Source organism: Onychostruthus taczanowskii, unplaced genomic scaffold, assembly GCF_017590055.1.
Source record: "Onychostruthus taczanowskii isolate IOZ18803 unplaced genomic scaffold, ASM1759005v1 scaffold42, whole genome shotgun sequence".
Lineage (NCBI taxonomy): Eukaryota > Metazoa > Chordata > Aves > Passeriformes > Passeridae > Onychostruthus > Onychostruthus taczanowskii.
Window position 1 is genome coordinate 3,806,122 of NW_024501682.1, and position 12,640 is coordinate 3,818,761.

At 37.6% G+C, this 12,640-nt stretch overlaps 1 protein-coding gene across 2 annotated transcripts in view; it reads left to right on the plus strand.

Annotated features, from left to right (window-relative positions):
• Window positions 1–10,583, plus strand: part of PLEKHH2 (pleckstrin homology, MyTH4 and FERM domain containing H2) — a 55,710-nt gene extending 45,127 nt beyond the window's left edge. For both annotated transcript variants that reach the window (XM_041413613.1, XM_041413612.1), the window contains 6 exons: window positions 290–431; window positions 1,155–1,300; window positions 2,865–2,994; window positions 3,877–3,963; window positions 5,658–5,795; window positions 7,097–10,583. In XM_041413613.1, coding sequence (XP_041269547.1) covers window positions 290–431; window positions 1,155–1,300; window positions 2,865–2,994; window positions 3,877–3,963; window positions 5,658–5,795; window positions 7,097–7,279 — 826 coding nt within the window. In that variant the 3' untranslated portion in view covers window positions 7,280–10,583. The remainder of the gene's footprint in view (window positions 1–289; window positions 432–1,154; window positions 1,301–2,864; window positions 2,995–3,876; window positions 3,964–5,657; window positions 5,796–7,096) is intronic.
• Window positions 10,584–12,640: the final 2,057 nt, after the last annotated feature.

A 12,640-nucleotide genomic window follows, 5' to 3' on the forward strand; every position in this document is an offset into this window, starting at 1 on the left:
GACTTGAAACTTGCAACAAAAATAGTAAATGGGTGTAACTGGACAATTTTTTTTTTAATAGTTACCTTTTTTTGGTTCTTAAAGAGGTGAAGAGGACTGCAAAAAATTCCCACTGAAGTCAGAAGACTGACATGAAATATTTACCCATTGGTTCAAGTACAAGTGTTGCTCTGCTAATGTGTTTTGACGCTGAAATAAACATGTCACATTCAGAGCAGATACTGCTAATCCTCAGGGCTAATGCATTTCCGTGTCTTCTTTAGTTAATAACTTTCTGTCTTTTCTGTAGGCTTTATTTTTCAGTTCAAGTTCATGGGGAGACAGACAGAGAGAAGCTGCTGCTAGTGTATCAGACAAATGATCAAATAGTCAATGGACTTTTCCCTGTAAACAAAGAATTAGCAATGGAATTGACAGCCCTTTTAGCTCAGGTAATCTTTATGCATGGGTAACACACACAGCAGTTTTTCAGGAGAAAATCTTAAACAAACTGATCCAGGATTGCTTGATACTCAATTGACCTTCACCTTTTACATATGGGTATGCAGGAAACAGACTGGGCTGGAATCATTGTGTAAGGCAATTCTTAACTGGTGTGGAAATGCTTTACAGCATTCGCTGCTGCTGGCACCAGTAAGGCTAAAATGTGCTTTCCCTCTTATACAGCAAGGCTCTCTGGCATTTAATATCATGTAATCATGTACCATTTCTTCATTCACTATTCCTTCCATGATTTCTGCAAGTTAATTGTCCAAAGTAACAGCTCTTCAATCAAAGTCTAAGAGTCTTTTACTAGGCATGGTCTTGATAGGATGTTTTATTTTTTAAAAATTAAAAGCTCAAATGAAGGGTTTTGAGAAAGTAAATTGTAAATGTAAACTGATTTGTGTCAGATGGAGATACAGCAATCTAAGAGCAGAAGTAATATTATGTCTGTAAAATTTGTGTTTGATATTTAACTTTTTTCCATGGTAGATAGAAAATAAGAAAGAGAAAATCACTAGTGTGACTTTTTTATCAATGAAAAGTATACATTATTTGACAAATTTGCTTTCTTTTATGCTTGGTCAAACAGATCAGAAGATAGGTCATAATATCCAGCTAGAAAATTACTTTAGAGTAACAAAAAACTTTTTTAATGGACTTTCCCTTAGGTAGAGATTGGAGATTTTGAACGGCCTTTCTCAACTCCAGCAGGGCAAGTCACTTCCCAGTCCAAGTCCAACCAAACACTAAAGCAAGTTTTGGAGAGATTCTACCCTAAGAGATACAAGCAGGGTTGTTCAGATGAACAGTTAAGGTGAGATGGGTTTTTTGATTCATATTCTCTAAAGATCTAGGAGCGAAACAAGGAAGTTTTAAATTGAATTGGGAATAATTGTTGAGCTATATTTGCCTAAACTTGTGTTTGAAACTCATTTTCTTGCTAATCTAAACAACCCATTTCCTTTGCACATTTCTACTCTAAACAAAGGACCATCATTAATAACACATTCCAGCAAAAGATGTAGCAGTTACTACATAGTGTTACAAAACACAGTGATTTTGAAATTCTTACTTTTCTTACGCAGCAAATCTAAACGAGGTCTGAGTGTGCAGGGACTAAAGAGTTACTGAAGTAAAGGACACGAGGACATGATCTGTTTGTTATTCTAGTGTGCAATCTCTGGCAGCTAGTCCAATTGGCAATGTGTAACTTAGTGGACTTACTGGTAAGGTATCACTTTATTTAAAACTAATAACCTGCAAGGCATTTAAATCAACACCTACTGACATGAAAATGAGCGAAACAGTGTAATAAATTATAGTGATACAGCAGTTTTGAAGTCCAGTAAACATCACAGAAATGTTCTTCAGTACAGAAGATTTTCAGGTTGAGAAAATGTAAAGCTATTATTATATGCACATAGTAACATTATTACATAGAAGACAATGGGGCATTCAGACTTACGCAATTAACTTCAAAGAACAAATTATAAAAGCTCTCAGATTAGATTTAACTCATGGAGGAAAAGTAAAACACCTGTTGAACTCTTTAAGTAGTCCTACACTACCAGCTGGCAGAGCTGGAGATCTGTGGCATGGGAAGAATGACTCTGTGCTTGCCCTATTGCCTGTATTTTTTTTGCTAAAGGTGCAGTTTGACCTCATAAATAGCAAGACCAAAGCTGCAAGTGATGGATCTCCCTTTAGTACCCATTAGCCCTCCCTTTTCTTGGGCTACATCTAATAACCTTATGGCCACTGGGTAAGTCATCCCTGCAGATCAGTGTCCTAGAAAGATAGTCTGGTCTGGGGGTTTTTTGAGAAAATTAGTTTTTCCATAGTATTGAACCAACTCACCAAAGAGTCACACATTCACAAAAGGAGACAGAAAAAAAGCCCCAGTGTGAACACCCTGTGCATCAGGAGTGATGTTCTGGGTAGCAGTGCCCAGACACACTAGAAGGGAGTAGTGCTAAGCCACGTCTTTCACGCCTCCTACCAGCCACAGGTAAAGATACGTGCTAAGCTGGATGGATTTTTGGAATGACAGCTGACATAGCTGTTGAGTACTGATAAAGGTACATTGATTCTCTGTAGAGACACGTTAAAAGCTGTCCCAGACTTTCTGCTTTATGCTGCAACTGCTACATCAATATTTAATCATAATGTTCCAGAAATTAGAAGATATTTCATCATTTTCATGTGCATTAAAATACTAAATGACATTTTGGATTTATTTAATGTTGTATCAGTGATAGTCCTTGCATTAACTGAAATTACCATTTTAAGAAATGGATTCTTCTGTTGCTCGTTAAACTTGCTGTGGGCAAGCATTGGAATTCCCTTCAGTAAGTAAATTCCATCCTTCATTTCAACAGACAGCTTTGCCAGCGACTGTCGACAAGATGGATGGCTCTCCGCGGGCACAGTGCCGCAGACTGCGTGCGCATTTACCTCACCGTGGCCAGGAAATGGCCTTTCTTTGGGGCTAAATTGTTTGCAGCAAAAGTGAGACATTTTAATGAGTTTGATTGGGGAGGGGGAGGAGGGGCTTAAATATAAATAAAATTTGCAAATAATTGTACATTTTTTTTAAAAAATAACTGTGTATACATGAGCTGATTGAATCTCTTGTCAAACTACTTCTTAAGTCATAGACTGGTGAAATATAATAGCCATAGTACTAAGTGTAGCATAATAGTAACTTTCCAATACTCCTACTGCTTATTTTACATTATTAATCTGTGTTTCCATTTCCTTCTATCTTAGTTTGAGATAGCCTTTTAGGTTTAGACTCTTTTTGCTTGGTAACTAATAGAACATTGAAAAGGTATCATTAGCTGGCTGTGGAAGCTCAACCTTGCAGAAGGACTAAATATGGTTAAGGCTATTTATGCTTATCCTTCTATGCTGGCCCCTTCTCAGTTTCTCTTAACTACTGGTATCTTAATTCTCTTGATTCAAATAACAGCTCTGTTAAACAGAACTGTCACCTCATGCCTTCAGTTTTAATAGGTAAACCCAGCATGTGTGTGTGTGTAAACATATATATGTATAGATATAATTGCTTGTCACACTCTCTGTGTATTTAGATATATGAGCTAGTGGACAAACTGTAAACACATCTGACTATTTTATTAATGAGACTGTATGTTTTATTGGACTAAGCACCAGGGTAGGTTTCAAGCGTATTAGTAGGAGTTCATTGTTCTGCCACTGGCCACCTACATGGCTTTGGGCAGGTATTTAAATTCCTTTCCTGAAATTTACACTGAGAGGGAACTGAAGTGAGAACTGTGGATGGAGAGAGATCTATAACAGCTGAGAATAATAATTATTCACATACTGCCTCATTTTGAAGTAGTAACTAAAGAACATTTTTCTTTGTAGCCTCTAGCAACAGCTTCAGTTGAGAAGTCCTTCATATGGTTTGCTGTCCATGAAGATGGCATAAGCATCCTGGATTACAGCTCCATGGTAAGTGAAATTTGTGTTTCAAATTTGGTCAAGATAGATTTTAGTACTAATTATTTGGAGAGATTGACCACCATACTATCTAGAAGATGGCATTAGCTTTCTATGCTAAGTTATGTAGTCCTTCTCTTAAAGCAAAAATTCATTCCTTTTAAAATGCTCTAATGTTATCATCATTACAGTAGCACTAATAATAGACGAAAGTAATGCATTCTTTGCACAGAATTTATTTTTGTTTATCAGATACAGTTTTTATATCATTTAATGAAATGTTAATGTTTTAATCATTCAGATGTCAGGAAATCCTTAGTTATTGTAATGTTATTACAATAACATTAATTTTCTTTTCCTGGAGACTTAATTTTCCAGTATTATTCATAATACATACACTGCAAAGAGCAGTTACTTTAATAGATTGTTATTTTCATTGTATTATTTTTGTTTAATAGTAGGTAACATAACCCAGTGTTATTTAATTATGTCATTTTAGGCTCAGATTTTTCTTTGATTTGCAATACAAGTTTTCATAGAAAACGACTCGTAATCAGTGTAAAAAGCAATGCCTGAGAAGATCCCTGCTTTCATTTATATCCTGCGAAGAAAAAGAATGGCATGCTGCTATTAGCAAGTGCTAATACTGAATATCAGAAAATTAAAATCTCAGCTTTATAATTGTGCTGATATGGGCCTTTTCATTACATTTCTTTGCAGTTAGAGGAATAATAAAACAATGAGCATGAAGAGAGGAAACAGCAGCTCTCAGGGAACAAGCCAAATGTGCTTGCACTAGACTGCAGAGAGCTCTACAAACACTGCTTCTGGAGCTATGGCATTTCTGTAGGGCATTGCCACGTTAAGTACTGGCAGACCTTACCTGACATTCAAGGAATGCTCAGCTTCCAGGCAACATTGGGATTTTCTGTAGGAAGGATCAGGGATATTAGAAAGGATGTTGCAAGGGGAAGAGATAATAGTATTTCAAAACTGGAGCAAAAAGAGTTTTGCTAAGGAAGGACACTAAGTCACATATTGTACAAATACTGTCTGACAATGAATTTTAAATGCAAGCATCTGCAGCAAATTAGTATGAGATGTAACATAAATTAAATGCTGATCTTAACTCAAAGGCCACTATTGTGGTGTTAAACCCTGAACAATAAGAATCAAGGGATAAAAAGCTGAGGAGCCTTGAAGAGCATTTTTGTTTCATCAGAGATGTGAAAAAAAGAGAACAGAATTTAATTTGTGTGTTTGCAAAACATACCACTGCACAAAAAGAATACCTGGAGTTAAATTCCTTCAGATGTCTCATACTCTGGCATTTAATTTATTTAGATACTGCTTAAATTTCAAATGGAATTTGTAAGATTAACTTCTTTCAAAGTCAATCAAGATTTGGGTAAATGGAATTACACACTTGAGTTGAAATCTTCTTATATTTTTTATCTAACTAATTTGGAATAGAAACAGAGGTCAAACTTAGGAGAGTTATCTACAGTGAAAATTCCTCATCATGAAGGTCTAAATGAAGCTATCCCAAAACTCATAGTTAATTTCAAGATTCGTAAGAGGCTACCTCCAGTGAAAAATATAAGTGTAATTCTATTTTTAAAAGAAGAATTTGTCATCACATGTTTTTCCTGCATTGTCCTGCTTAACAGCTTTGTGTTTTGTTCTGGGGGTTTCCTTTTTTTCAGCGACTGACTGTTACATACACATATAAGAGCCTGATGACTTTTGGAGGCTATCAAGATGATTTTATGCTGGTTGTTAACAATGCTCAGACAAAGGACAAATCTACTGAAAAACACCTTTTTGCCATGACAAAGCCAAAGGTTGGTCTATTACCTGAAACAGTTTCCATCTGCTTTTGTGCTCTCTCTAGTGGGTAATCCCTAACAGATGTGAAAGATGAAACCCCCTTTTTTAATCCCAGCCTGCTCAGTTTCCTGGCTTTTGCCAGATGATTTTGGAGAGCAAGTAATTAGTACTGTTAAGGCTAACTGTGACAGTACTGATGTGTTCCTGTTCTTTTCATGTCCCTGTCTGTAACATTCCAGATTTTTCATAGAAGGACAAAGAAGGCTTATAAGGACAGAAATTACATGCAGTACCTAAAACCTACTCTGTTTGCCTAATCAGCACCAGAGATGATTTTTCAAAAATACATTTGGGCTCTACAGTGAAATTGTAAAACACAACATCTGAAAGATCAGTCATTTCTTAAAAATCCTGCAATATTTTTCCTATTGTTAAAAGGAAAAAAAAAAAGAAATAAAAAAGAAGAAGTCCTGCTTTTAAAATCTATATTCACTCCTTCACTGGTAAGACTGACTATATTAAACAAAAAAAAAAAAAAAAAACAAACCCCAAAAAACAAACAAAAAAAAAACCCCACAGTCTAAAGGTTTTGCTGTTAGTTTGAACAAATTTATAAAATAATATGAAATTCCACATAAAAATTTGGTTCAAAACATGATTCTTCATACAAATAAGCATAGTAAAATACACATGTTGAAGTTTCCTTCAGATTGTGCCCTTACAGAATTACAGAATGGTTTGGGTTGGAAAGGACCTTAAAGTCACCTAGCTCTGACCCCCCTGCCCTGGGCAGGGACATGTTCTACTAGACCAGGTTTCTCAGAACCCCCTCCAAGCTGGCCTTGAACACTTCCATGGATGTTGCATCCACAGCTTCTCTGGGCAAGCTGTTTAGTATCTCAGCAAGTTTCATATGGGTCACAAAGAGAAAATATTATAAAAACCTCCCCAAAGTCTTTATTCCCTTCATCTGCCCTGCATCTTGAGTTCTCTGAGCTCTGGTAAAACTTCTCAGGGTGTCATCTTTTGGACTTCAACATCTCTCTCAAAATTAAAGAAGTCATCTCTGAATCATTTAAGACTGTGGAAGACAAAGTATCTTTGATACGTCCTGATGGGAATAACATTACATTATTTAAAGGAGCAATAAAAAAAAGCTTTATTAGTTATCTCCTTTCCCCCATCATTAATTTGTTAAAGTACAAGTACTTATCCAGTTGATGGTGATTGTCACTTGCTAAAAAGTTAGCTATTTTTTCAGCAGTCAAAACACATCACTGTATTTTTCAAAGAGTTTTGTATGTTCCTGTTATAGATTCTTGAGATCACTCTACTGATTGCCAGCTACATTAACAACTTTCATCAGCTGAAAGGAGTTGCTCATCACCTCTCTGCTCCAGCATTACTGGCACCTCAGAGTGGACAGAAACTCAAGGAAATGGGGAGCCAGCCACTTCTTGCAATCAACAGACCAACTAAATGTCCCACTTTGTTATGAAAGAATTATGTAATGCATCCTTTTTAGAGGGTTTCTACATGGACTGAAAACCTTCTGATGCACAAGATGTAGAGCATAAGCAGCTCCATAAACAAAAGGAAGGTGGACAGGTTTGCATTCATTCAGTTGCATATAAAAGGAGTAGCCCTTAAATTAAAGCTCTGGCCTGAATTGGAAAGACGATGAGTCAGTTTAAGGGTTATGATTGACTGGGGGTTGCTTGTGCCTGCAGCTCAGAAAAAAATACATCTGTTTCTAATGATGGAGAAAGGTGTCATGGGGAAAAACTGTATAGATTTTACAGTTTTACAGATACAATCTCAGGGACCAAAGTGTCTTCAACTCTTCATCTCTTATTTTTCAAAATTAGACCAGCTTTATAACTTTCTTTTTGAAAAGGGATTTTTGTTTAGAAAAGCAGTCAAACACAAAATACTTTTCACTTCCAGCACCATCCTTATTTGCAATACAAGTATCATGGGACTAAAAGGAACAAATTGTGTATAATTGTTTCTCCTTTGAAAAAAAACCCAAACACATAAGCACATAATGTAACCATTACAAATTTAAAGAGCATTGTCATGATACACTCTAGCCCTTGTTATACAGCTGTTTTACTTGGCAAATCTTCAGCCTTGGTCTGGTAAATTTCTAAATAAACCTTCTCTGCTCCAGCCTTTTGAAAAAAATCTAAATTGGATAGGCATTGTATTTATCACGGTTTTGTTAAACAACACCCTGTACCTCATTTCTCCTTTAATCCAGAATAACAATATAATATAGATGGCAAGAACGACTCACAATTCAAAACAAAAGAACAACACAGAAAACCATTGACTGAAATGTTGTGAGTAAACCTGGAGACCTAAAATCCATGTACAATATGTATAATGTATATACATTGAGTCTGAATAATATTTACTTCTTGTTTTTAATTTGTATCTATACATTTCCTATTATAATACTAATATAATGTTCTTGCACACTGAAGCCATGATGCTGCATCTGCACTATTGGACCTAGGAGCACTTTCCATTGCCTTTTTCAGGTGCAAGCCTCAGTGCTACACAGGTCAAATATACAGAAATTACATCCATTGTTTTTCATCCAGTCCTCTCTTTTTTGTTCCAATGTAAATAAACCACTTTGCAGGCTCCGAAATGAATCAGCACCGTACTCTCACAGATAATTTTGGTACAGCCATGAAGAAGGTACTCAAACATAAATCACTGATTCATGGACATTCTACACTTTCCACTTCGGCTCATGTTAATAATCACGGATCATTAATCCCTTACAGCCAGTCCTCATTGGTTTTTGCTTGATTATTACTTAAACTGAAGTAATTTCACAGTGAAAAATCTCTGGTTTATGCTCTTTAAATATTTCAAATGCTCATACTGAGAGAAAAGGTATTTTCAGTTTTTTGCCCTCTATTAAAAGCAGGGAGTATCCTCCTAAAGAATTAAAACAGACTGGAAGGGAGATACAGGCCATGAAGAGAACAAGGTCTTAAAAAGGGGAAAGGCAGACAGGCAAGCTGGCTTTCTTTAGAATGCTCTCAAAGTCCTGCCATGGCTACTGAAGTCCATAGGACTCAAGCACCACTTGATGAATGGTACCACGGGCCAGTGCCTCCTCTCGAAAATTACAACCAAACAACTCACATGCTACATCCAGATACTTTCACTTTTGCAAGGTGGAAAGGGCTTCCTGGTCACTTCCACCCTTTGGTGGTGGCTGGGGCACTAGACCCTTTTCTTTCCATGAGGCAGGGCCAGCAGGAGGTTTTACCTCCTCCTTGGCAGCCACTCCCCTGCCATCATCCAGGGAAGCATCTTGGGAGCTACAAGAGACCAACTACATTATTTCTTGTGTTGCACCCCATGGGAAGTGGTACAGATCCCATGGTGAAATTCATTTAGGAATTAACACCCCTTTGCAATTAGCAAAATAATTAACTTTCAGATCTGAGGAGGTAAGGGTGCTTACAAATACAAACATGTTACTGCATCAGTTAGGTCACAGTATAAAGCGTCTCAAATATGATTAAAAACTTCAATTTACAAACACAAAAGTCTTCTTGTAATCATGAAATTATAATAACCTAGAATACTCCAACCAGTAGTATTTCCTAATTGTCCAGTTTCAAATGAGTATGTGGGAGATCACCTTCTGTTATTAGAAGGGAAAAAAAGTGGAGCATTTTGCTAGTGAGCTTGATAATGTAGTTTTTAAAATCTTTGTTGAATTTTAAGACAACATGACAAACAGTACAACCAGCTGATGTGCACATTTGGAGATTTCATTAACAACATTACAAACAGTTGTTGCATAAAGCCCTGTGCAGGCTATGAGCAGAGTATGACCTTCCTGCCTGCCTTTGGGTAGGAAACTCTACAGACACTGCTTTGCTTTTTTTGTTGAGCTCTTGCTGCTGCAGTATGTCCCTACAACATCATAGTCAGAAGCAATTCATGCAGTAGTTCCCTTTTCTTGGCATGACTGTCCAGACTTACGAACTGCTTGTTGGTCACCATTAATCCCACACAGTCACATGACCAGAATGCTGGGTTATTTTATGAAATAAATGCACTCACAGTTACCGTATTAACAAATGCACTCACAGGCAACCCTCTATTAAACAATGGAGCTGCTTCCAGTTTGATTAGCAAGAGTGAGGTTTCTGTATTGACAGTAACCCCAGCAGACACTTCCCTTCAAGGTAACAGGGTCAGCAAGTGGAGTCCTTTTCACGTGTAAGCACATTCCCTGACGCAGCTCTGCGTATCTCAGGGCCTTGCTCCACAGCAATCAAGCTCCAGACCTACTTAAGGAATACCACACAATGCAAGACAGCAGGCTGAAAATTTCACACTCCAAGCAGATAATCTGTTCTGCCTTGCCCACTAGCCCAAGCCTCATGAGTGATCCACAGCTCTTAACCTTATCCACCAATGTGCTACCTAATCCACGACTAAAGCCCAGGTAGGAAGCTGACCTTTCTCACCTCAGCAGTGATGATTCTGTGGGAGCTGTCAATGAGCAGCAGCTTCTGGGACTGTTGCTGGAAAACTTCCTATGCTCAAAGCTTGCAGAACCTAGGTTGTAAAAATATTGGCAGGATGGGATTAATATGTTAGCACATGCAAGGAGACTTCACCTTCTACCATGAACTTCAGAATACCTTTCATGCTTGCTTTGAGTTAGTGGTCAGAACCAACAATCTGTGTAAATGATCAATGAATCTGAGCTTGACAGTGACTGAAAAATCACTGGTAAATGTCTGTACAAACAATCACATTGCTTTGAAAAGACTATTTGGAATGCAATGTAAATTAATGTATTACTTGAACTTGACTTTGCCTTGTCAGTTTTTGAGCAGCAGTATTAGCAAAAGAACAGCTGATTTCTAGAACAAGCAAGACCCATTTACTCCTGTGGCACACCAGGGAAATGATAAAGCTTTAAGATGTTAATACAATCCATAAGTTCAATGGGTTTTGTTATTTTATATTTACATTTTGTTTAAATTTGAAATAAAAGCATATATTTCCCTATGAAAGAAGGCTGATAGGTATTTGATGTTGAAGTTCTTTGTCGGACTACCAGTTTTCACAGGTTTTAATGGTTCCTGAAGGAAGAAAATCATTCTTGTGTAAAGGAATGCAGAACTTAAAACTTCAGGTAGAGCTTTAATTGTTGATACAGCTTAGTGCAATCCATTAGTTTGAGTTAATTTTAACTAAGATGATAAGTAACTCAGTAATATTGAATTAGGGGAAAAAAGTTTTGTATGTGTGTTGTTTTGGGTATTCTTTAAAGTTAATTAGGGCAAAAGAAACACAGAAAGTTAAAATATAAAATACCGAAAACTCCAATTTAAATCCCAGATTGGGTTTCAGTACATTTACACACTTTTGCTGTGCTCAGATCTGTATGCAGCATCTTCCCAACATCCCGCCATGCCACCTCTGACAGTGAGTAAATCACTGTGAAAATACTTTGCTTTTTATACTCTTGTTGTTGCAGTAATGCCTGCATAGGTCATAGTGCCAGGAGCAATTCCTACCATAGCTTTGCTCTCTTAGGCAGAGCAAGAGCAGCTTTGTCCAGGGACTTTACTACCTCTAGATGCTGATTGCAGATCAGCACTGGCTTCATGTATACACCAAGATATCACAAGTGTTCTGCTGAACTGAAATTGATGAAAGAAATGCACTTAGACATCATCGTGATCTGCGCAGTACAACACTACATAATTAAGTTTATTTCTGGACTTTAATTAGTAAGACCATGGTTTCCATAGGAGGTTAGCCAATTCCTGATAATTTGCATGCAAAAATCTGGAAGTAACTAAAAACAAGAAAAATAGCTAAATAAAGGCTTGTGGAACTGAAACTGAGTGATGATGCAAGCTAAATTTAGAAAAAAGAATCTCATTTAAAGAATGAACATTACTTAGGGTCAGTGTTAGGATACTCAGCCTTGTTTGGGTAAGGAAGGAATGGTTAAAATGAAATCTGAGTTAATCATTATAAACGAGGCCAATTTTCCTGGCTTTGATCAAACAGGTAACTGAATGATTTTAGTCAGGTTTTTCTGTCTCCACTGTCCAAGATAGAAAGCAGAAGAGAACTGTAACTTCTGTCCTGGATTTTGGACCACTTCTCTGAGGTAGGAAACTTTAGACTTGTTGGGTTCACCTACATCCTATGCCCATTTCATACTCAGGGTCGTCCTGCTGTTTTACTGCATCCTTTAAATCCTACTTTAAATTCTACTTTCTAATCCAAGCCCAGCATTTTTGGACTTGATTTTTTATAATCTTATTTGAAATAATCAAGCCCATGTTTGTCACTGTGTCTTACTTTGTATGCCCCTTGTAACTACGAAGTCATAGAAACCCAGAATGGGTCAGGCTGGAAGGGACCACAGCTGGTCATCTGGTCCAACCTCTCTGCTCGCAGGGTCATCCCAGAGCACATGGCTCAGGATTGTGTCCAGATGGTTCCTGAATACCTCCGGTGAGGGAGACTCCACAGCCTCTCTGGACAATCTGTTCAAGTGCTCGGTCACTTGCACAGTAGAGAAGTTCTTTGTCATGTTCAGGTGAAACTTCCTGTGCATCAGTTTTGCCTACTGCCTCTTGTCCTTTTGCTCATCACCACTGAGCAGAGCCTGGCTCCATCCTTCAACACCTCCCTTCAGGCACTGGCAGACACTGGCGATGTTCCCTCTCAGTCGCGTCTCCTCGAGGCTCAACAAGCCCAGCTCCCCCAGCCTTTCCTCCTAAGAGAGATGCCCCAGTCCCTCACTCACCCTCGTTGCCCTCCGCTGGACAATAAAATAATTGCACAA